The sequence below is a fragment of the Neolamprologus multifasciatus genome, chromosome 12 (genome assembly GCF_963576455.1).
Source record: "Neolamprologus multifasciatus chromosome 12, fNeoMul1.2, whole genome shotgun sequence".
NCBI lineage: Eukaryota > Metazoa > Chordata > Actinopteri > Cichliformes > Cichlidae > Neolamprologus > Neolamprologus multifasciatus.
This window is the reverse complement of record NC_140450.1, coordinates 12,430,896-12,454,091: the sequence shown is the minus strand read 5'-3', so window position 1 is coordinate 12,454,091 and position 23,196 is coordinate 12,430,896. Positions and strand designations below refer to the sequence as shown.

Below are 23,196 nucleotides of genomic sequence, written 5' to 3'. Positions count from 1 at the left end.
CTACGTGGCGTCTCTGTTGCTTTCCGTCATCTTGCTGAAGGGTGATCAGCATGAGTTACTGAAAGAGGATACGCTCGTCTTTCACTGTGCATGCAGACAGGTGATAAAACTGTGGCATAAAGGCGTTTAGGAGAAAACAGCAATTACATCAAATACGCTGGAATCTCATCATTGTTGATGTACTTAATAAAGTTGCATACTAAAACTTCCAAATTAACAACCAAAACACATCTGTTGCATCACAGCAAAAAAACAAACAAAGTCAAAATCAAATGTGAGCCTAAGTTTATTTATATATAAGAGTGCTTTTGGTTTGTTTGGTGACGCATGTGTTTCCATGTACATGGTTGTAAAGGTGCAAAGCTGTCTGTCACTAACAACGCAAATACTGGCAGGTGTGCTGACAAAACAGTCTTTAAACCTCTCAAACATTTTTGTTGTTTGCTGCACAGCCACAGGTGTGTTACATCCTGTTTCATGCCACGAGTGCTTCTGTCAATGTGTCTATCTCATCAACACTTCTGAGATTTGCCTAGATTGCAGCCACCTGATTCACCTTGCTGGATGAAGAACTCAGGTGGGAAAATCAGAGACAGGTCAAAGTTGCAGCTGAGGAGAAAAACTAATTTGTTTAAGCATTATACTGTGCTGGGGAGCTTTAAACTCATTATGGCACACCAATCAAACAAAATGTAATGTATCATAAATCTAACATGTGCTGTAACTACATTTTCGGAACAAGCACAGGGTGCCATAATAAGACAATTACAAAATGGTGACTACTGACCCTTAAAACTTCCAAAATGTCATGATCTATTAGAGCCAGCATTTCTCAAATTAAGGCATGTTGCTGGGTATTCCCTCAGCCAGTTAGTGGACAGGCACAATACATGGTATTAGTATTCAGAAGGTTTTTTGGGGTAAAGCATGATTTGCAAGTAAATAGTCACTACTGATTACAAGACGTAATTAATACAAAGATGTTTCTACTCAAGAACTGAAAACTGCCCACAGGTTACAGATTATAGTATTATCCTATCATCCAACATTTGCACTATTTTTGCGTTAACAAAAGTGCTACCTACATAGAACTTCAATAAAGTATGACATCCTATCTCTGCAAAACCACAAGACAATTACCTGCTTTTTTGTTTTGCTATTACTTGCAAAAAGGGCGGCAAGGTTAAAGATTGTTTCATCTCCCTGAGCCGTCAGTGTCTGACATTTTTGTCCTCACATACACCACCATTACGCAAAGATCAGAGTAGTTCAGTGCTCTTCAGTGCTGTGATCTAACTTTCGTTTTAGATATCTGATTGCCAGAAAAGTGAGTCGAAAACACTGAAATACTGGTATTATTTTAGCTTTTTATTTTATATTGTAGTAGTAAAATGCACAAATAATAATAGAACGGTGAAAAGCACATTTTAAGTAACATTAAATCTTTCTTTTAAAAATATACAGTGTAACAGTACACAATAGCTCTTATGTTCAGAAATTTAAAAAAGAACAGAAATCACCAGCTCAATAATTAACCATGTTTAATCTTCCCATGACCCATTGAGACCATAGCCATTGAGAAAAAGCAGTCTATAGGAGCCACATATGCTCTGTGCATAAATGCTGAAAGGGGCAACCATTAACTGGTATCCACTCTACAACACTGCCCTGTAGCCATCACACGGTGACAGACATGGAACCTCAAAACGTCAGCCATTCACCAAAAGCCCGTTGAGTGCAACAAATAAGAGCTGTCAAAGCCAAACACTAGAAACTGTCAATCACCTCTGGTATTTATAACAGAAACGGGCACAAGCAGATATGCGCGTACACGTGCACTCCCCACACAAATACACAAAGAAGAAAAGTTATTTTCCAAAGCTCTGTCAGACTTATGACATACAATAGATGACATGATGGAAAACCCATCCTGCAAACGGTAAGTCAGGGGCCTTCTGAAAACATGGAATGGGGCCAACACGTCACTCAGACTTTCTAATTTCTTTGATTTGGAAGAAAAAAAGAAAGAAAAAAAAAGCATCGAGCAATAAACTGGCCCACTGACTTTATCCCTCTTAATATTTTCTTCCTTTTCCAACTGTCCTTTTGATAAAACCCTCATTTTCTCTAAACTCTGAAAACCACGGGGAGTAACTGAAAGCATAGAAGAGTTGAGTGCACGTCAGGGGAGACAGTGGGAACTTTGACGACAATAAAAAGATAAATAAAGAAGGCAACACAATAAACAAACTGTAGCTCTTGTTTTGGTATGAAGACAAGAGGAAGCAGCAGGTTCTAAGCCCAGCGGGTAGGATTCCTGAAAGCACACCAGGACACACACATCTCTAACTAGCCCCCACGACAACAAACAAAACATAACACATATATTTTAGGCTCATGGGGACATATATACACAAGCATGCATGGGTACAAAAGCTCACCCACCCAATAACACAAACAATAACCATATACATATTTAGGAGGAAGTAACATAGAAGAGCTGCTTTTATGTTAAAATGCTATAAAAAGCACAGTTTGTTTGCATGTACACTAACACATCAATTACCCTCTGGATGTTATATTAGGCCATTTATTATTTAAAAGCAGTTGCTGCAATGATACAAATAAATAATTAATATTTTCCGTGTTGGTCTGGGTGAATATGTCAGTGGCCATTAATTTCTGATGAAGGACACCTGCTAAGTGGGTTCCAGTTAAGCTGTCTGATCATTGTTCTTGATTAATGGGTAGCCTCTATCTAAAGTAGGTTAAAGTTTGCCAACGTGTTACAACAGTTAGCGAGTTAACCAGACGATACCAAATTAAATAATTCACACGAAGCACCGTCTAGAACAACGCTCACAACTGTCAGTGATCTGTTTTTTTTGTTCTTATCGTAACACCAAGCATTACACTGTAGAATCCTACGTCAAGGTCTTGGAGCAGCTGCTCCCTGAATTTCCTCCTGATGAAACATCTGCTTGAAAGATTGGGAAGTCCTGTGTTCAGAAAGTCGAGCGAATTTCTGCCCACTTCCACCCGGAAATTCTTACCCAACTTCAAAACGTTGGCTCAGGTGGCACTAAAACTAATTCTAGTTTTGAGTGGGGCAGTAAAGCCTAAACTCATAGTTTAGAAATTATAAATTAAACTGGACATGAAAAGCAGTCACTCTGGGGCCAAAACTTGAAAGCAAATGACAATCACCTCTGTAGGCAACCTCTTTCAAGTAAGCATCTACTTCAAGTCTTTCTTTTTTATCAAAACTGCTTGTTTAAGCACAAAGACTGTGGTGTTTTAGTAACATGGGGAAAAATCATCTGCTTTCATGTGATGCCTCATTTTCATCTCTTCTGTCTATCCCCTTACAAATGCACACTCTGTTCTCCATCTATCCATTTTCTTTCGCTTATCAGGGTTTCTGAGAGGCTGGACCTATCCCAGCTGTCATGGGGTGGGGTGCAGCCTGGACTGGTCACCAACAGAGACAGACAACCATTCATGCTCGCATTCACATTTACGGTCCATTTAGAATCACCAGAGATTATTGGGAGAGCATGTAAACTGCACAGAGAGTTGGAGCTGGTAGATTTGAACCCAGGACCCCTCTTACTGGGCCATGACAGTCCTAACCGCCACACCACTGTTCCACTAATGCGCATATCTTTATACTCTGTCTGCTATGTTGGTTATTATTGTGATTGTTTCTTTTAAACTACTTCAAGTATACAAGAATTGGGGTGCAACTAATAAAACAAAACTATGAAATGTGCAGTTAATACACCGAGAGTCCTTCTAGCACACAGAAATGAAAAACTGCACTGCCGATGCTCTGAATGTGAAACTACAGGAGTTTAAAACTGCTGTGCACTCCAACAAGTCAGATAAAAAGTACAGTGTTACCAACCTAAGGAGCAGAAACTCTTCTACTAACCATAGTTTAACTAGATTTAATGTCAAGACTAGAAACGAGGTGTTTAAAGCCAGACAAGTGTGTTACATTATAAGTGGTGAAGAGACCAACCTCCACCCCTCCAACCTCCCTGCATCTCTTTCTATCAGTACATCCCTCTGCCTGGTTACAAAAATGTTGTTTGACATCTAACTGTTTTTTGGCTCTGCCTGACAGGATGGGCAAGTGAGCAAACCATCTTTCATCCTCCACAGAGATGGAGTCAGCCTGGTGCACAGTCAACAAACTAAGAATCATAAAAACTAGACTAACACCCACAAGGAAAACCCAAGAGGCTTTTCTGTTTGAAAAGTCTAATGATCTGCTCAAATCTGATACAATCTTTAAGAAATATATTCCTAAATAGGTCCATCGGGTGCCAAATGACGAGACAGTAGGTGTCTACTACGTCACGTACACATAATGTCTCTTGATATAAAAAACATGACAGGCTTAGACTAAATATTGTCTCCTCCACCCCCAAACCTATGAAATATCCTTATTATTTAACACCTTAGGCATTTACCCAAACCCCAACATTCAAAGCAATGCTTCGGGTCAGCCCTCAGACACAGGCCCAGAGAGCTATCAGATAATGTCAAGACATTAATGTGAGGGCAGCCTGCAGGCTCACTGGCCCCCATCACTGTGGGAGAGATAAGCACAGTGGTGGCTTGTCATATTCCAATGTGCCAACAAGCAGTACCCACCATGGCCAGCTGACAGCTGACTAACAACCTGCTTCATAGGTCACTCTGTTTTCTAGTTTTTAGTCTTGCTCAATGCAAGATTATGTTAATTTTGTAAATTATGGTTCCTGTTATTGTCAGAAAGGAGGATGAAGCAACTTTAGGGTGGGTCGACCTGCAGATTGACAAGTTGTTACCACGTGGGCATGCAGTGTCCCTCAGTTTCTTAGTCACCTCTACCACTTACTCGTCATGACTAGTTTCAAAAGCGCTCAGCTAAATGCTTTAAAAAGTTATCTGAATAACAAATGGGTGATGTCACAATTGCCAGGTTCATCTCTTGCATACAGTCTATGCTATGCATTACATTTTACTAAGCATTTCAACATATTTGCATGTTCTAAATATTTACTTAATGTATTTTAACTACGAATATATTTAATTTAACTACCTAACATGTACTTTTAGCTGTTATTGTCAGCTAAGTAGTTCTGACGCAGGTTATTATTGTTCCAAATAACTGGCAGCCAAGTTGGTATCAGTTGAGCTTTGAACATCTACTCTGGTAAACCCAGTTAGAAAGCGTCGCACACACAAATCACAAGTTTGCAGACTCACAGAGATACATCACTGCTAGTACGTGACCTCCTTCCTGTCACACATGCCATGTGGTTTCACAATCACTGCCCTCAGATTGCAGTAGCATGAGGTGAGGTTTTGCTCCGTCTCCTTCTTCCTGTTGAGGTCATTTCTGCCTCCCTGTCCCGCTTTCATCTTTCCCTCATCTCTCACTGGCAAGAAACACTACCCTTTCCTGATGTATGCTTTTTTCTTTATCTCTGTAACTTTGCCTCATCTCCTGTCTTGCCTTGCATTAAGTGACGTCTTGTTATAAACAGCCCATCAGTGAGCTGTCCATCCGTAACCCGCCCGTGGACTGACATTTATTACGAGTCAGCTTTGCCTGCAGTCTCCCTGCCTCGTTCTGCATCCCCACATGAATACAGAGAACCAATTAGAGAAAGAACAGGGCATATGTAACTTCTACATGCTCAGAGAGGTTAAGCCACATACACAAACAGATATCTAAACAGAGACAGCAGACAGAAGATGGGAGTAGATGAGAAAGAAAAAGGTGCAGGGGAGGATTTGAATGAACCTCAATAAATAGAGAAATAGAAAAACTACCTACGGTGCTAAATGGCTGCTGCAACAAAGGCAGAGAACGGAAACACACTAGCTAAATAAACACACAGCACCTTTATTCAAGAGATTAAAAACACTGGGAGACTGCAGACAAGTAAATTGTGCAGCAAACTCTCATTCAGCAATGATGAGTCTTGACATTTACCATGAGCAGCAGGAAGCAGCTCCTGGGGCTATACAAATAATGTCCTCAGTGGTGGACTGAATAGAACGAGGGATATTTTGCCTATTGGTTTAGTCCCACATGGATGAGGTCACCTATGTCCTGCCTGTCCAGTTTCGGTGTTTGTGCTTGTTCCTTATTTGTTTGTGTATGTGCATACAGTCCACCACATCCTGTGTTGTGGCTAGAGACAATGGGACATGACTAGGTTTCCACATCCGCCTCTTGAACCTTCGCATGCTATGCAGCAAAACACAGCACAACACAAACACAAACACAAGTGACTTATTGATGATGAGCTCCATGTGACGGATTAATTTAGGCATGAATCACACTCGGACGAGGCAGGGAGACACAGAAAGAAATAAACTCCAGTTAGGTATGACATCTGGAACAAACATTGTTCTGTCTACCTTAACCTTACACGAACAGGCTTTCACTTTGAAAAAGTTCCTTCTGAGCCTAAAAGATCAGAAATGCAACACAGAAAGTTTATTGCAGGCACAAGTTGAGAGACTGTTTGCATTCCTTACAGCCATCACATTATCTCCCCCTGAACAAGCAAAGACTTTTCTATTACACATACATTTTTACCACATGTGCAACTTTGATCATGTACCTTGCAGACGTCTAATGCCTTCAGAGTAAATCTCCCACTTTGAAAAGGATTCTGTGATCAGCTTTTTTACCTAAATTATGAGGTTTAAGAATGTAAAATTTTAATCTAGGTTTCCAGTGACAGCCTTTGAAAATATATGGTCATTGAACTTTAATTAAAATCCCTACATACGCCGTTTACTCGCCAGCGTTTTTTCTTAATACTCCTCTTCTCGGGACGGTATAAGCAAAAGTGCTGACTGATACGTTGTGCTTTCATCATAATCGAGCTACGAAAACACATCACAAAAGACTGCCTGAAATGCAGTGAACTGGAAAAGATATTTTAGTTACCTGTCTCATACAGCGTGCAGGATCATTTAATTTCTTTGCGTTGGGATAGACTGTTTAATGTCTGAGGTTTCTGTAAGCACTATACCTATTAAAGCAGAGACACACACAGGAACAATATACCTAATATGGATACTTCTATTTTATTACCAACTATTATCACCCCGTTGAAAAATATTATCCCTAATCACAGATTTTTCTCCCATCATGCAGGCTGTTATTAGTTTATGTTCACAGCATAGTACCGCACAACTTCATTCTGACTGGAGGACTAATTAGCATGATGATTGAAAACGTGGAGTGTGTGCAGGACCTTTAATCCTGCTACGAGCAATGCTTTTCACTCCGCACGTAGTAAACTTTATTAACAGGTAGAGTGGGTATAAACATGTGGAAAATAAATGGTTTATGTACTAATAAGTGCAAGCACACCGGTAAAGGTTTTATTTAGATTCTTAATAGTAAACCTAAATGTCTAAAAACTAAAGAGCGTGAATTACTGAGTACACAGTAGTAGTTATGTAGGTAAACAATAAATAAACAGTGGAAGCCACTTGATCAGCAAATTCTCTGCTAAAGGCAGTGCCAATTTTAGCGCTGTATCTCAAAAGTTTAACAAAAGTGATGCCAACACACACAAAAATTGATTTAAACTTCTGTGGGAAATCTACATCTTCACTCACATAGTAACCGGAAGCTTCTTATATGCCTACACTGCAACCTTCTACACCATGCGAGTTGTAATGGTATGTGTCGACCCAATGTGTAGTTACATTTCTTGGGAGGTGCACATCAGGTTATGTAGAAGGTTGTGGTGTAGGGTTAAAATGGGCTATGGCGACTTGTTTTGGCTCATTGCACTGACCAGAGGAAAACAGGCAGAATTTACATGGATGCTGAGATAATAGTCTAACCACTCAGTCAGTGTAATGCCTGAGGAAAGAGTGTACAGACGGACACAAAGACAAACAGAAAGAGACAGACAGGCAGCAACAGTGGAGCTGGATCTGAGAGAGAACAGTGCAGCGCCTGCCAGAGGTCATTTGTCAGGCCATTAGGTTCACCAGTTAATGCAATAAAGGAATAATAACAAATTCCCCTGTAATGTCCAACACAGAGACTGGCTGTTAGTGTGGAGTCCTTTTTCACCCACCACTTCCCATCCTACACACATATGAATACATGTACACACACACAAGCACTGTCTTTTCTTTCGGGGTTTCTTTCTTTCTTGCACGCATACACACAGAGCTGACAGTCTCTAGGTGGGCAAGGGTGGGATTTTCACACGCCTCACTCCCCAGAGCACATTCAGTACAGTACAGAGCGTGGCAGCAGGACATACACACAAAGGCTGGGATTGTCGGCACCCCATAAGCCACTCACTGAACTAGAATGACAGAAACACACTGAAGCAAGGATGCACACACATACACAGGCTCCTTGGGGGCATGCCTGAACACACACACACACACACACACACACACACACACACACACACACACACACACACACAAACTCACACCGAATTCAGATTCACATTTTTCAGAAGTCAGCAGAGCAAAAGCTTTGCCTTTTGGGGCCCCACGACAAGAATGAAGACATCGCCATACAGATTCATTATTTCATCAAAAAAAAAAAAAAAAGCTAATTATGCAGAGATGCAATCACTCAACAACATTAAACTCACACACTCACTCACTCTTTGGCGAGCTTTGGACTCAGGCATGTTGTTTGAAAGCTCAACAAACACAATTTCAAAGAGAACCAATACTCTATATGCAAATAATACCCTTATCAACCTGCAGTCAAGCCTTTGCTAACTTTAATGCATTTTGACAAAAGTTCAGCTGTTCCACTTTGATGGCCCTCCTGCAGAGTCATACATTTTTTAGGCATTTTTAGCAGTTAATTCATAAATAATGACCAAGGCCACAAAGGATTCTGGAACCTAACTGAAATAAACATCCAAATCTCACTTACTGTTCGCTGAATAAAATATTCTGCTCTCCTTATTTTATCAAGCATGGCAATATGAAAAGCTCCCTGTATCTCTGTCAAACATGGATGGTTTCTTTCAGGACTGGCTGTTGACATGCTGTGCTGAAAGATTCATAGAGAATGGATAAGTAGCAGAGAGTGGCATATGCACTAAGAGTGCTAATTGTTAAATTTCCTTTCAAAGTGGGGTTCGTGCAGTTTGTTACAGACAACACTTCAGTTTTGTTTTTTTACATTTTAAGTACATTCTCATTCTTTTCTTACTTCCATTGTGTCTTCAAATTAAAGGCATTATTTAACTTTTGATGCTTTTTCTAGAAGCAAAGTGACACACTGAAAACAGCATGCCAAAATATGATAAAAACAACAAAACTGAAATAACAAAAGTATAGATTAGCTGTCTAATAACTGACATTATCACTTCTCCAAGAAAATAAATAGAAAGATTCTTTCCGCTGCTCCCTTACTCACAAGGCGTTCGCATACTTGATCTGGCAGATTTTATGCTGAATGCCCTTCCTGACATAACCCCCCAAAGGATTTGTGTCTCCTCCCTGTCTCGAACTGGAGACCTTCCACTTCACAGCCAAATGTGTAAACCGCTAACTATGGACTATGGGCCACTGCAAGAAGGAAAATAAGTCACCCTTGAAAGATCAAATTCAAGTGCCTACAGTAATTGATCTACTTCACATGCAATGAGTCCACAGGTACACAATTAAGAGGTAATAATCAGCATCCAAGCAGATTATGAGCATCTGAACTTTTAGCCTTTGTCGACCTCGATGAATACTTAGAAAGACACTGTAATTATTAATTACTGTAATGTTAACAAGTCACTTGGGGAATCAAACCCTGGACCTTTGAATCCTCTGAGAAAATTACTCACTTGTATCTCTGGGAGACGTTATTTTTCTCACTACCTACAAGTTGAGGCAATGGTATCAGATGTCCAAAACTATTTACAGTTAAAAATGATAACAAATGTCAAATGAGTGAAGAAAAAAAACCACATCATTCTGCTTGTTTTGAATGGACTGTCAAATACTTTGGTGAGGTTTGATAAAAAAAATAATAAAAATGCTGCGCATACAGTACTAATTACAGTAAGGAGGGATTCTGCCAGTGTGTTACAAACCCCAAGAACCACCAGACTGACCCGTTGGCTTAAGACCCAGGAGATTTAGTACTTTAAGATCTTTACGGATATAAACTGCAACTGCTAAGTCAGCTAATGTATCTTATTAGCTAGTCTAACCTGAAAGGATTATTAAAACTATAAAGAAAAGAAAAAGCAGTTTAAAAAGGAACCAAACAGGTGTTATGTCTCATAACTGTGTTGCTAAAGTGGTTCATCAATATAGGCTGCGTTACATTTATATTTATGAAGTGGGAAATGAACTCCCTATTGTATCTCTCACTCTTTGCATCAGCAGGAGTGCATCAGGTGAGTCGTAAGACCTACACCTATGCAGCTCTGCATATTTTAGAGCGGATGACCAACAGAGCAAAGATGCAGATGACTTTAGAGACTAAAATAATGAAACAGTCTTTAATTCTTGCCAAAATATTTTTGCGACAATGACACAAACGCTAACTCAGTCGTTACAGTTGGCACACTTCCCTGAGTTTTGTGGGCTGAGTAGAGGCTAGAACCAGGATCTGACACAGACTGCATTTGCATCATATGTGTGCATTGGACATGTACACAAAACATGATATTAGTATGTGACTTTAAGTTAAATGAAAGGCACAGGTGACCCAAAATCAAAAATTTCAGACTTTTCCTCTGGCCTGTAGTACTAATCCTTCTACCTTGTTTTATCGAGGGTTGCTTATATTTTGAAATACGGGCTGTAGCTCTACCTTCTTCACTGTAACTAGCCCAACACTAATACTGATTTCTCTGCTCTGCACTGATGACATAACATTCACTTAATTAAAGAAGCAAAATGTCAGTTTGGGCCAGAATGTTAAGAGTTCAAATAGTTGTGTTGATAAAACTCTAACAGATAAAACTAAATTAATCATTTTAAACACCAAAGCTTCCATCTAACACTGGATCTGATGAGAAATCTTATCATGGAAGATAATCCCTATGTCTTCCAGATAACTGTGTCATGACTTCACTGGAAGGCAAAATATCCCCGAATTCACTTAACGTTTCATTAAATGAGCCAAAGCCATAGCCTGCAGGTACAAAAATGCAATGTGGATTTTAAAGCAAGATAAATACAAGCTGACAGATACGTTTGTCTGCTTGTGATGAGATGAAGGGTTTCTAGTGACTTTCATAAATGGGTGAATGTCAAGCCATGATGTTTTGGAATAAATCTGGTTCACATCTTGCAGGGGCGTGCACTCGTGGTGCTTCAGAGGCAGCATCTGTGCTGATCAGTGGCCTCTTTGAGGCTAAATGACGATGACTGGGACTACCGCATCACTTCCACATCCTTTATGCATGTCTGTCACTGCTTAGCAGCCTCAAGTATAATCAAAAACACAAAAACATGCTCGGCCACAAAAGACTTCTGTGGGGTTAAAAGCAATGCAGTAGTTTTTGTGGTGCCAGTGACTCTTGTGAACTTCCATGACAAATGTTCCGATTTCTCTCCTCCTTCCGTGAACTCTGTTTCTCCAACTTCACTCAAGTGAGGTGCAGCCAAATTATTATTCATCCACATGGGAATCTCTCTCTTCTTGCTCTAGGGAAATATGACAATTCCTCAATCCCTCTATCCTACTCCTCCCTCCCTACTGTGGTCACTGTTGAATAGAAACAGAGCCTGGTTCTGATCATCCTTCTAGCACGTCTGCAATGCGTCATCTGCCATATGCTGCGGTTGCTGGGTTCTCCATGGCTTCACAGACTCTAAGCCTAAACCAATATACAAGGAATAAGTGCTTGTGTTATTGATTGGCTGCATTTTCACTGCCTAATGTTAATATGCATCCCCACTGCCTAAAGATTAAACCAGAAATCAATAATTCAAGCTTTCAGCGATGAGAGTTTTTCCTTAAAAAACACCACGATATTATTTTAGACTGGCTGTGGTGGGTTTTTTCATTCATTTATTAATTTACTTTTTTTGCTTGGTCATTTTCTCTGCCTAATAACTGCTTATACCAAGCCTCATGTGTCAGCCAGGTTCGATTATGCTGCCAGGCAGCATCGCCCAAAGCTGAGCCAACGGCAGCAAAAAGGAAACAATACACACCATAGCATCAACAAAACAGCTTTTAAATTTTTAATAACTGAATCTGGGGCACTTTCTTCATTTTTTAGAAGACACTGAAATACTTATTGAGGTTTCATATCAAAAACATCCCATCCATTTTATATATAGTACATTTATTTCTATGCTTTCTGCTGTACAGAGTACATTTTAATTCTGTGCCTGACACACTATACTTTGATATATCAGTAATTCCCCCTTTGAAGCCCAGCGTCTGACGCATGACTGATAACTGCTCACAATAAAAGAAAATACATGCAGAAGGCTTTATTAGACTCTAATTAAACCTCTCCATATGTGGTGTGGGAAGAAGCAGTGAAAGCCATTAAGTTTTTTCTACATCAAACCAGTCCCCCAACCACCTAAGCTTGACCATCTTAATGTGACAAACCAGAGCAGTTCATGACTATTTCATTGATGTATGAACTTGAAAATTTGTAACAAAAGCCTCCAGAGAGTCTTTAAATCCAAGTGCACCCTTAAAAACTCATCTGAGACAAGGCTCAGGCACCTTTTCATCATCGCAAGAGGAATCCTGAGGTTTCAACCCTGTAGTAAATTTCTGTACTGTGAGATGTACAAAGCAAGAAAAAATACATTTAGCTCCCACCTACAAACCTCCAACTTGTATTTCACGCTCTTTAAATTCGCCCCTTGTTGTATCTTCCAAAAAACAAGCGCTGTTTAAGCTACTACCAAAGTATTTTACTCATTCACTCTGTTGTTCTGCTGTGGAGCTTATGAATATGAGATTCACAGAAAGAAAGCTGCACTTTGAGAGGAATTTGGTCAAGATGAGAAAGTCAGCTTAATGCCAGCTTAACATAAGTGAAAGCTTGTGTTTAGGCACTTATGTTGTGTCTGCAAAAATCGTCTCTGTACCTGACCTCATTTTAAATATTTTCTCAACAAAGTAAATCATGAAATGACAAACTGGAGCATTAAAAGATAGAAGATACTAGGGAAAAAGAGACAAAGAGAGCATGGAAAATAATCCAAGAGCTGGGACAGCAAACTGATGGAAGAGGACAAAGAGAGAAGCCCAAAGATGAGCAATTTCATTTTGATTGTAAGAGAAAAAAAAGTTAATCCATTTCATAGTCACCCACCACACCACCCATCATATGTGGTCTGTGGGAGTGGCAAGGGCTGGGCTGGCCTAGATACATGCAAAATGAATAAAGCTATATTATCCTTTGATACAAGTCTTTGAAACACGTTCAGCTTCGAGCAGCATCTGTTCCCACTTTTAATCTGGTTAGGGTATTTCTCTAAATACAGCCAAGTATTATTGTCATCAGCAGGCGTTATGGATAGGGGGATGTGACATGATCAATGGAGTGCACTAATTTAGTGGAAAATAATGTCAATAATCCTTGTTAATTTAATTTCTCAGTGTACATTTTTAACTCTGTCAGCGACTGTGAGATCCGTATAGGAGCACCAGAGGAAAAACAAAACCCATATAAACACAATTATATTGATGAAAAATAAAACAGCTAATTTGGGTGTATATCTGAGAGAAAATAGGTTTGCTATTTGGCTCATACTGTGCTCTATATCTCCAACAATCTCCCCTATGTGGCCTATTTAGCCCAACTAACATCCAGCATCTGAAAAGGACCAGACCTCAAAGTATGTGAAGCCTCTCCCCGTGCTCGTCATTACCATGTTTGTTTATCTACTGCTCACTCCCTCAAAGGAACACCCAGCCTTGTTAAGGAGGGAGAAGAAAGCTTTAAAAGTGGAAATAAGGCATACATTTGAGTCCGATCCCAGGACGATACGCAGCGCCGAGCTATTTCCATAATGGTAGCTTAACGGGAGCTAGCCGGCTGAGCGAGGGGCACGTCGCCCTCATTAAGGCACTCGCTCAGGAACAGATTAGCGCTTCATTAACATACAGAGAGAAGCGGGGGAAATTACCACTCTCCATTTCACAGTCTGAAAGGCAGGCAAAGACCAGTTAGAGATAAGTGGTAGGGAAAAGATGGACTCAATTTAGGGGATGATAAAAATCGGTGTACGGTATAAAATTTCCTATTAAAGCATCCTGAATATCTCTGACCATAAATGTGCATGACAGAGTTTCCTGTTTCTGTCCCCATATTTCTTTCGCTCCTTGTCAATCTCTCTTTTACTCTCTCTTTTTAACAACTTTGTCACTCTTACTGCCCCATTGCTTTTAAAAAGATACCTTCCTGGCAATCATAATACATTAGTTTGAAAAGAATGCGAGTAGTTGCCCTAGGCTGTATTGCTATATCCTAATACACTAAGTTTCTGCACAATCAGATGCATCAACAAAGCCAGACTTCCCTCTTTCTAATTAGCCTGATGCTAAACGGGAGGAAGACGAGGCAGGACAGTGTGTTGAATAATGAACCAGCATCTGAGAAGCCAGCCTTATAGCAAGTCACACTAAAAATTATGAATCTTAAATTTTACTTGTAATGAGCTCCTTTAACTATCTCAAATCAACAATGTACATATGAAGGTCATTTGATGTTCATTTAAGTTGGAAAAAGAATACCGTCATATCGTGGTGGGTCCCTTCTGTCAAAAGTCAAAGCTCAGGGAGCACGTTTGGCAGAAAAAGATTAATTAGCCCTTTGTGAAGAATTTTAAAAGAAACCAGAGTGGTAAAAAAAAAAGCCTTTTAGAAAAATATGATTAGGCTTTCTCCAGCCAATTCTCCAAATGCATATGGACAATGTTCACAACAATGTCCTATTAACCTGCCCTTCACCTTCACAGTCTCATGTCCGATCTTTACAATGATAAATTCCACTAAAATGTATTTACTGGTTACATTTAATGCGCCTAATTAGTGAAACTACCTGTCAGAAGACGGCAGAAATAGAAATGACCCTTTCATTAAAAACTAAAACTTAGCTTAAAGAAGTGTCTAATTAGGGAAGCTACCTGCAACAGGACATTTGCACAAAAAGGGAGAATGAACTTTTCTCACCTCTAACTTCATGAAGCGACTTTTACACGTTTCTGCCCTCATGTTAGTGACCCTCACAAAATTCCATATTTTAACCTTTCCAGGATGTTTAATTAGGGAGAGGTCTGTCTTGGCGCTCTGGCCAATTAACATAAGGAAGATGTGAGCATATCCTGGATCCTCTCCGTATATAGGATAAGTATACAGCTATGCTAACTGATCCAAATGCAAACTGTAACAAAAATATTTTGAGCCCTGCTTGGCTCTAATTAGCCTCTGGAATCTAACAAAGACAACTTAGTGCTGAAGTTAACTTACCTATTTTATTCCTTGTCCCCCCGCTGGTATTAAATAATTTACAGTAATTTCCAACCTACTTAGAGAATTTTCCCCTTTGTCGATCTGTTTGCTATTGATACCTTTCTTTCACTTTAACTCTCAACTGGACTCTTGGAGGGAAGCTTATTATCCAAAGGTTGGCAGGGTTATTATTATCTACACAGTCTGAGCTGACTTTGGCCAGATGGACTCTGACTGAACAATGTGCTCCAAGTTAATAATCTGTGCTTCATTCTATATAGAAAAGAATATATATCAAAGCTCTGTGAACTACACCTCACTGAAGCCATATATTAAACTTGCAGGAGTTGTTTTAAAATCTCTGGTGTCAAAATTTTTTTTTTTTTTTTTTTCCCATACACATTTTTATTTAACCAGAAGGTGAAGCATGAGATAAAAGCAAAAAAAAAAAAAAGTAGTCTGGTGTGACACCACACTATGTCATATTCTCCAAAAATCAAAGCCTTAACCCATCAAATTTCAAAATAATCAACAACACAGATGATTTTTGCCTTCAGGTTTCCTTTTCTTTTTGCAGCTTATGGTGAATTAAATGACCAGTAAAAAGCTAATCTACTACTACAACATCACTTTAAGTTAAAAAAAAATAAAATGTAAGAGCTACCATTCAAATTAACCCCAGCACAACATGACCATGAATCGGATAAGTGAATAAGAAAATAGGTAGGTTGACAGTAATATGTTTTTAACAATACTGGATATCGATTTTGATTTTGGCTTTAAAAGCTGTCCACAGTCTTGCAGTTTGGTACTTGAAATGATTTCTCGAACATGTAGGAATATTTGCAAAGGTTGTCTGAGTAGTACGATTTCTGCGCTGCTCTGTAGCTCACATAAAAACAGAGACCTGTCAGACACCAAAACAATATAATTAACATGGAGTTAGTGGTGTAAGATACACTGGACTTTAACTACAGCCTACAGATTGTGATAACTTGCAGTGCAATAATTAAAATTCACATTTTAACCTTCTCAACTCTCACAAAATTAAATGAATTAACTTCAGCTCTCATGCAGTAGTGTTCTCCTCTCCCCGAGGAGTATGTCAGTAAGACTACAGTTGGAATTAAATGATAAATGAACCATACAGGCAGCACCACTGCTGACAGTGAGAACACTGATTTACAACATAATGAGCTCAACCTGTGCAATATGGTTCATTCAAAGTGAGACAATTGCGTCTTGCAGTATATTTTATGTTTCTCAGAGAGCATCCACACTAGTTGATGGTGAAAGCAAGAAATCGAGTTGACTTATAACCCTTGCTGTGTAATATTACATAAATATGGGCATTTTGGGAGGTAAGTTCTTTTCAGAAGTTTTTTTCAATGCCTCTCAAAGTATAAATAGTCATAACTACTTTTCTGTTTGTTATACAAATGAGATCAAATTTAATAATTAGTCAGCCTTAAAGGTGTCTGCTGGAAGTTTTGTTTTAGTTTTTCACTGAGCCAGGATAGCTGTTTTAAACTGCTTCCTACACCAAGCTAAGCTGAGCTAAAATAAACCAAGATAAGATAAGCTGAGTGGCTTTGAGCTCTTGCTTCACATTTAACACATACAACAAGACGCCATTTCAACGCTTGGATTTAATCGTCAACTCAAACCAGCTTTTACTCCCATATTATCCTGATTTTATCAAAATTCTCATGAACTTGAGTAGAAATCACATTAAACATCAACTCGATAGACAAAACATTCACAACACAGGAGCCAGTAAGATAGCAGAGGTGTCCACATTTTCAATCGTATCACATGATCTTCCTTAGCAGATGGAGCTCACACGGTTATGATGCAAGGAAACAAGTTCAATCTCACCTCCAATCTTAAAAAAGGCATCTGCTGAGCATTTTCCAACAGTTAATGTTTCCAGTGTTGTAGGTAAACTCATTTTAACTTCAATATTTCATACTGGCTGTCATATAGTGATATACAGTGGCAAATAGTTAAATTATAATAATTATTAATTATTCTATAAAAAAACTATTTGTATCCACTGCATCATACTGAATTATAAGTTTGCTCACGTGCAAGAAAATAATTTTTAAGATTTAATTTTAATGGAGAAAGACAGAATATCCAGCTCCTGTGGACTGGCCATGTGCCCATGTGGCACAAAGATTACAATCAACTAATGCACAAGGCTGGAATATCCATCAGCAATAAGCTTGGTGAGAAGGTGACAACGCCTTGTGCGATTATTTGGGAACTTAAATAAATATAAAATGACCGTCAGTCTCACTCTGTCTGGAGCTCTGAACAAGAACCTCCTTCTTTCACCCAGAACATAACAATGACCCAAAACATACAGCCAAGACAACAAAGGCAGAGCTAAAAGAAGAAGCTTATTGAGATCACAGAGTGGCCCAGCCAGTCTCCAGACTTGAATCTTATAGAAAATCTGTGGAGGGAGCTGAAAGCAGCTGCCAAGACATCAAAAAGATTTAGAAAGTTTCAGTCAAGAGTCATGTTTTGCTTAGAGGTCAAATAGTTATATCATTGAATAACATGCAAAGCAATTGATAACTTTTATGTTTTGGTTGATATTCAGTCTTTCTCCATTAAAATGAAACTACCATAAAACTTAGACACTGTTTATTTCTTCGAATGTGAGCAAACTTGCAAATTCAGCATGGAATCAAACAATTATATTCCCCCCAGTTTACTTAATCAGTATTTTACTAGTTATTTAAATATTGTTGTGAAAAAGATCCAACCTCCTCACCTAGTCTAACTAGAAGAGTAAACATTCATTCATTCATTATTCAGATTAACTGAATAATTTCACATGCAAAGGGAACATATGTCACAATTTCAGCATGCTTTAACGGGATGCATTCCTGAAATAAAATTCAACCCCATAAAATAACATCACAGACTCAGCTCATCCCAATGCAGTAGCCTAGTTTCTGTTTCTCTCTTTCAACATCTCACAGAGGGGGGAAAAAAGATATGAAAGCTTTGATTGTACTTTATCCTTGAAGTATGAAAAAGTAAACGCAGAGAGAGAGAACGGGGGAAAAAAGGTGGGAAAGGAGCTTCAGGTGCCATCCAGATTCCACCGCTATCTTTTAGTCTTTCATGACCAAATCAAAACATATCTAGTGTCACGTCTTTATTGTCAATCCCTTTAATGTCTTTTCCCCTGCTTCAGCTCCTCCATCCATCCATCAACCCATGTTTTTCTAACCTTAAAGCACACAAAGGCTCATGCACAGACAAATAAACACTAAATAGTATCCCATCCATCTCACGCTACATCCATAACCACACACTTATTAAGCAGAAACAACACATGCCCGTGCGCTTACACATGCACGCCTGCATATGCCACCCATTCAGAGAGCCACACACCTCAACCACCTTTAACCATTCCTGTCTCCACACTCAAGTCGTGATGGCTGCTTCCAAGATGTGGGAGACAGTAGAAGCGTAGCCTCTGCTGAGCCTCCTGAAATGCAAGAGTTGTTTTTCAGCCAGGCTTTCATGATCTCAGGTCAAATATGCTTGCTGCTGAAGGCATTTCATCATCTTGCAAATTTTAGAAAGGTCTATGAAAGGTTTTCCGATGTTTCGAGTCCAGGTTGCGTGCTGTCTCTTTCAAAAATGGATGACTTGTGTCAACTTAAGTGCCTTGCTGGAAATGCAATTCCAAGCTGAACCATTTACCTGCGTGGGTGCGTTCAGGTGCTATCCAACTTTAAAAGTCTTTGCGGTGTCAGTGTTAATAAGAAACTTTATTCCATGCTGCAGGTACAAAATATGAACTCAACCCCTAGACTAATGTGACAGCCATCCAATTTGGGATAGTCCAGATAACTTTGTAGGTTTAAAAACTGTAAAAGCAAGAGTGAAACATGCCTTCAGATAGAATGAACTAAATATTAAACCAATGGTGACAAAGATGAAGCGTTAAAATGTGGGGTGTATGTTGGGGTAACTGTCTCCCTCTGAGGGTTTCTCCCATCTCTGCTGTGACTAAAAGGATTGCAGAGACTTTTTTTTTTTTTTTTGACGTAATAGCAGAGAGAGGAAACAGCCTTCTTGGAAGCAACTGCCAAAATGATTTTTCCATCCTTGCCACCCCCTTTGCCACCTTCCTCCTTTCCTCATCTCCTTTCTCCTCCTCCTCCTCTTCCTCCTCCTCACTAACCTATCTCTTCATACTGCTCTTCACACCAATGTGTCTTTTTTAGAGCCTTCAGAGGCTGGGTGTCTTATCGAGGTTTCCCAGGTCTACGGGCAAAGCTGAGGAGAAGCTACTGTCAACTCCTCTCTCTGCTATCAGCCCCGTGGCAGTCACAATGACACTGACATGCATACTCGAGCAAGCACATTACCACACGCACACAAATGCACGCACGCACACACTCAAGGGAATTTATCAATCCCAAACAAAAGTCTGCTTTAGACTGGAGTCATTTTCCCAGAGGGCTGCAGCAGAAAGAAAAATTGTGCTTAATGGACATTATTGTAAAAGTGCTTTATGAAATCTGTCAAAAGGCTACCAGACCAGTAAATAGAGCAGGGTGAAGCTTACAAGAAGCCGACACCTTATTCAAATAAGATGCTGAACACATCTAAATCCTATCCAGTCGGTGAAAAGCAATGCATAAAAAGCACATTCTTGCCAAAATGATTTCAAGAAACAAAGAACAGGACCATTTATTTTTTTTCTCCTCGGTTGCCTCAAAATGATGTAATTGACTATGTTTCTCAGTGTTAATAAGACAAAACAAAAACATCTTTTACCAACTGTTTTAACTCCATATATCAGCTGTTTGTTTACTTCGTTGCTGTCATTTCACGGCTAACTGTCGTGTTTGTCTCTCTTAAAAACAAAGAACAGTCACTGGAGAATCGAGACTGTGTTTATTATTATAAAGTGGTTAACTACAAATTTGTGATGAGTCATGTCATAGACAAAAAAGTACGCTATGAAATCTTCCTGTTCCTCAAATTTACATAAGATCTCTGATAACAAAAAAAAACAAACAGAGAATGGAGAGCCATTCCAAGAATGAGGCAACATGAAAAGACATGCAGACACTTTAGTTCTTTGTCCATTGTTCTCTCACCCTTTGCCAGCGTGTTTATCAGATGAGCAATGTGAACCACTCCCACTGGCTTAATTGGTGACCCATGTATCTCATACAGTAAACAAACACTCTGAAATAACTTATTACGCCCTGTGCCATGTTATTAATGTGTGTGTGTGCGTGTGTGTGTGTGTTAAAGGGAGGCTGGGTTGGAAGGAGAAAAGGTGGGTGTGCTGTAGCATGACAGAGAAAAACATTCTCACAAATTAAAATTACTACACTAAAATGGGCTTCGCTTAGCAGAAGGCAGCCAAAGAAATTAACAGGCATGTCAGAAAATTCCGCCAGGATCATCTATCTATATCATCAGAGGTTCCTAACTGAGAGAGTTTGTCATTAATATTGCTTAACATAAAGAGGCTTTTAATATATGTATATATTTATATATATAATGAGTAATATCATAAGAGACACCACAAGCCTCCACACTTTAAGTCTTTAAGTAATGTTAGATATGTTACATGCTCCTTGGGGAAATTTGTCTTCTTCATTTGACCCATCCAATCTAATTAGAGGCAGCAGGCACTCACAGTGCAGCACCCAGTGGCCAGCTCCAGCTCCTTGGTCAAGGGCAACAGCAGGAGTATTCCCAATATCTAACATGGTGGAGAGAAAAACGGCACACACAGTGAAAGCGAATGCAGAGAGGACAAGTAAAGTTTTTCTTCTCTCTCCTGTTCTGTCTTTATTTAACCTACTTCTCTATATCTAGGAGAAAATTGAAAACAATATCAACTTTATGCAAAGCGAGTTTAATATTACCTTCGAGAGTTGGGGCATGTGACATTTAGCTCTGGTAACCTTTGCTTTCTGTGGCTTTACTCTCAAAGCTTCAGGCAAAGTTAAATCCCAGCAGTTTTGTTTACACGGCGTCCAGTTTTCCTGACATGCACAACAGGATGTGTGTGGGGGGGAATCACTTGCAGCATGCATTTAATCAATAACAACCGCTGCAAGTTGTTTGTGTAAAAAGATGTGCAACACCAACATGTGTATGTTACATGTCCAAGAAAGGTTGCCCGTTTTGCTGTTGTACAGAAACTTAAATATATATATGAAGGGGCCAAAGTCTGTGAAACGTAGAGGAAGAAGACGCCTACATAAACAAGTGGGTTCTGACACTTGTACTAGACTTAGAACAATGAGGATTACTTCTCAACACCCACCAACACTGGCATGTTCTGGCCTATCTGACAAGCTGTCATCTTCTACATTGTTCACTCTGTGCAATTGCACAGTGACAAATGGTATGAACAAAACTGTGTAGGAGAATAGCACAGATTTAAGAGGAAAAAATGTCAAACTACAGTACATAATCTCTGCTACTGGCAATCATTTAAACAGCTAAGCTAGAGCCATGTGCACTGAATCTACCTACACATCAAATATCGAGCTGAACGCCACATCTGCACTGTCAGATATCTTCAATGGTAATCCTTCGCCATTCATATCAACTGTACAATGCTAATGCTAATATTGAAAAACAGTGCCAACAGCTACTGCCCTTCTTTAAACAATAAGTTGGCTGTCTTTCATGCGACAGTGTCAGTTTTATTTGGCTCTCAACAACACATTATACAAACTGAAAATTAATGCAACCTTCAAGCTGTTGAACCATCACCAAGTCACAGCTGGGAGCCACTTGGAAGGCTTTTATAGTTATAGTTAAAATGGGGGATATATTCAGAGCACTAGGGGGAATTACAGCTGAGTGTGTGTGTGTGTGTGTGCGTGTGTGTATGCATTACTCATTTAGTGGGGACATAAATCCGTTTATATAGTCACAGTTCAAGGGCTTTCCTTTTTTCTTTTTCTTTTTTAAATAAACAAGAAATATGACAATTAAATGAATTAAATCAAATTTTATTTTGTCCAGTCTAATGATGGCCTCCTTCACTTTCATTGACATTTCTTTGGAGAATTCAGTTCAACACTTGGATCCAACTTCAGATCTTCTATCTGCTTAACTTGTCATGAAATAATGAGGGAACATGCTTCACCTGGACCTCATGACTGCTTAATTGTCTAATTAACTTTTCAGCCCTTGAAACAGTTTAATAATGAATACTTACATTAAACCCTTCAAGTTAAATGCACTCCAATCACATCTTGATGGTCTAGAGACCAAATATTACCAAAACTTTGTGCTGTCCAAATACTTTAGGACCTCACTGCACCTGTACCTTGTTTGTGTGATGAAAAGCATGTGTGCTTGAAATGTTACAGATGCAATAAAGAGGTGAAACTAGAACCTTCTGATGTGTGAGCTGTGGCTTTTTTTGTATTCAAAATGTTGACTTCCTTTGAGCCCAATACCTTCCCTGTGTTTTTTTGGTATGGATGTGTGTGTATTTTCTTCTACGTTGCTTATCAGTACCTAAAGCATAAAGTTTAGGGTACGCATCCCAATGAATGTGTCCTTGCAAACACAAAGAAACCAACAAGTGCGGAGTGTGTGCGCTGCACATCTGTTTGCACATAATGCTTGAACATGAGAGAGCGTGTGAGTCTATGCATATGTGTGCACCATCATTAGAGGAAGGTCAGTGTGACACCCTGTATGCTTTATAAATAATGTAAAACAGCACAGGA

General features: G+C 39.3%; 1 protein-coding gene across 2 annotated transcripts in view; it reads right to left on the bottom strand.

Annotated features, from left to right (window-relative positions):
- The window catches only part of commd10 (COMM domain containing 10), a 64,684-nt gene that overhangs the window by 9,884 nt on the left and 31,604 nt on the right, over positions 1–23,196 (bottom strand). Inside the window, exon 6 of one of the 2 annotated variants that reach the window (XM_085180106.1) lies at positions 21,135–21,200. The exons of the other annotated variant lie outside the window; for it this stretch is intronic. Within the exon in view, the coding sequence (XP_085036232.1) occupies positions 21,135–21,200 (66 nt within the window). The remainder of the gene's footprint in view (positions 1–21,134; positions 21,201–23,196) is intronic. 2 annotated transcript variants of the gene reach the window in all.